The sequence below is a fragment of the Echinops telfairi genome, unplaced genomic scaffold (assembly GCF_000313985.2).
Source record: "Echinops telfairi isolate 266 unplaced genomic scaffold, ASM31398v2 ScPeMD7_1;HRSCAF=3_0, whole genome shotgun sequence".
NCBI lineage: Eukaryota > Metazoa > Chordata > Mammalia > Afrosoricida > Tenrecidae > Echinops > Echinops telfairi.
Genome location: NW_022103896.1, coordinates 82,078,548 through 82,080,530, shown reverse-complemented (window position 1 = coordinate 82,080,530; position 1,983 = coordinate 82,078,548). Strand labels below are relative to the sequence as shown.

The 1,983-nt window shown below is 34.5% G+C and overlaps 1 protein-coding gene across 1 annotated transcript in view; it reads left to right on the top strand.

Annotated features, from left to right (window-relative positions):
• The window catches only part of ST18 (ST18 C2H2C-type zinc finger transcription factor), a 132,858-nt gene that overhangs the window by 126,632 nt on the left and 4,243 nt on the right, over positions 1-1,983 (top strand). Inside the window, exon 20 of the mRNA XM_045292036.1 lies at positions 693-836. Within this exon, the coding sequence (XP_045147971.1) occupies positions 693-836 (144 nt within the window). The remainder of the gene's footprint in view (positions 1-692; positions 837-1,983) is intronic.

The window sequence follows — 1,983 nt, the reverse complement described above, 5'->3', positions numbered from 1 at the left end:
AATTGATCTATGTATTGTGATGAATTGTATGAGCCCCAATAAATTGATTAAAAAAAAAAAGTGCTCATTTAAAATCCAAGAAATCAAAGCACATTTTTATTTCTTTAAATTTTTTCTGTTATCTCTGAATATGTATTTATTAGAATCAGATCTATTTAAAAATATTTTTATAATATATTGACTTGAGTATATTAAAAAGATTGTTAATCAGTACCACAATCCATTTTAAAACATTTTCACTTTTTTACTCATGGTTATTACCTTTCCATGTAGCCCCTACCTCCTCTACCATAACCTTAAGAAACTATTGTTATTGGTTACTTTCTATACAGAATTACCTGCCCTTGATTTCATATAAAGAAAAGCCTATTGAAAAACCCTAACAACAATAACAAAATAAAACACACAAAAATCTCAACCCAAAAGAATGCAGAAAATGACTAGAACTAATTAAGAACGGTCAAAAGGGAAAGCAAATGATAAGATGTTAAATTTTAATCTAACCGTAACTGCATTAATTCATTTTCTGATGCACACTCTCTGTCTGAGGGCAAGGCTGTTATATAACCGAACTTCACAGCCCTATACTGACATCATAGTTCTGTGAAAGGAAATAGTTTTAGGTCTGTGCCAATGGGTTTCCCTCAGGAAGAAGTCATTCTTATTCACATCCAACCTTGTTCCCATCATAGATCACATCCATGGAGAGCAACTTGAAGACCATAGAGGAGGAGAACAAACTCATCGAACAGAACAATGAGAGCTTGTTGAAGGAGCTGGCCGGGTTGAGTCAAGCCCTCATTTCTAGCCTTGCTGACATCCAGCTCCCACAGATGGTGAGTCCCAGCAACAACGGTCTTGTCCCATCGCTGGGCTTGCGGGGCCATTTTTGCATGCTGAGATGAGAAATGCTTACCTTCCCAGAGGCTGCCAGCAGCCACAGAGTTACCATGGCTTTTCACTGCAGGCATCCCCCTATGCATATGATATGCATACACAGTATATGTAATTATACTAAGACCGTGACCTTACTGATAGCATGGAAGTATTTAGACTTAGAGTGTACCTGACACTTACTTCATAATGTAGTCTGAAAGTGAGAGACTGAAGTTCACTCACTAAAAATATGTTCAAGTTGAACATTTCACAATTGATAAAATCTGAGACCTAGCCTTACTCATCATTGATCAACTCAAAATCTACAAAATAAATTTAATTTCCCAAAGACTTGATGTTTCCTTCACACTGAAGAACATTCTTCAGTCTGCCTCATTTGGAATTCATATCAAATAAAAATAACAAAAGTAAGTAAATCATCTTTACTTTCCAAATCTAAATATATATTCTACATATGTTAATCATTTAGCATTACAGAATATTAGTTTGATTTATAGTTTAATATATATAAACTTTTTAATGAATCTACATCACTGAGTGACTTTAATCAATAATATAGTGATAAAGATCACAAAGAAAAAATATTATTTAATTGCCAGTATTACTATAACTATTGAATATTATTGATAATATCATTTATTAGAATTTGTCCATTTGTTAACTTAAATTCATTTTCCTGAACATTTTCTTTACTCAAACCAAAAACTCACTGCCGTTGATTTGATTCCAACTCATAGCAACCATACAGGACATAATAAAACTGCCCTTTTGGGTTTCCAAGATTATAAATCTTTACCAGAATAGAAAGCCTCATCTTTCTCCAGTGGAGTGCATGATAGATTCAAACTACTGTCACTGCAGTTAACAGCTCAATACATAACCCTTCTGCTCTCAAGACTTCTACAAGGAATTTCATGTGGTGATTTTTATATAAAATGTTCATAAAAACACTAACGAGGGAGTACGGTTACTCTCATTGTAGAGTTGGAGTAAATGAGACTCAGGAAGTTTCCCAAGCTAGCCCAGGACATGCAGTCTTGGCCACAGTTCTTGGTAGGGGCCATCGAGGTGGTTACAGTCCATAGC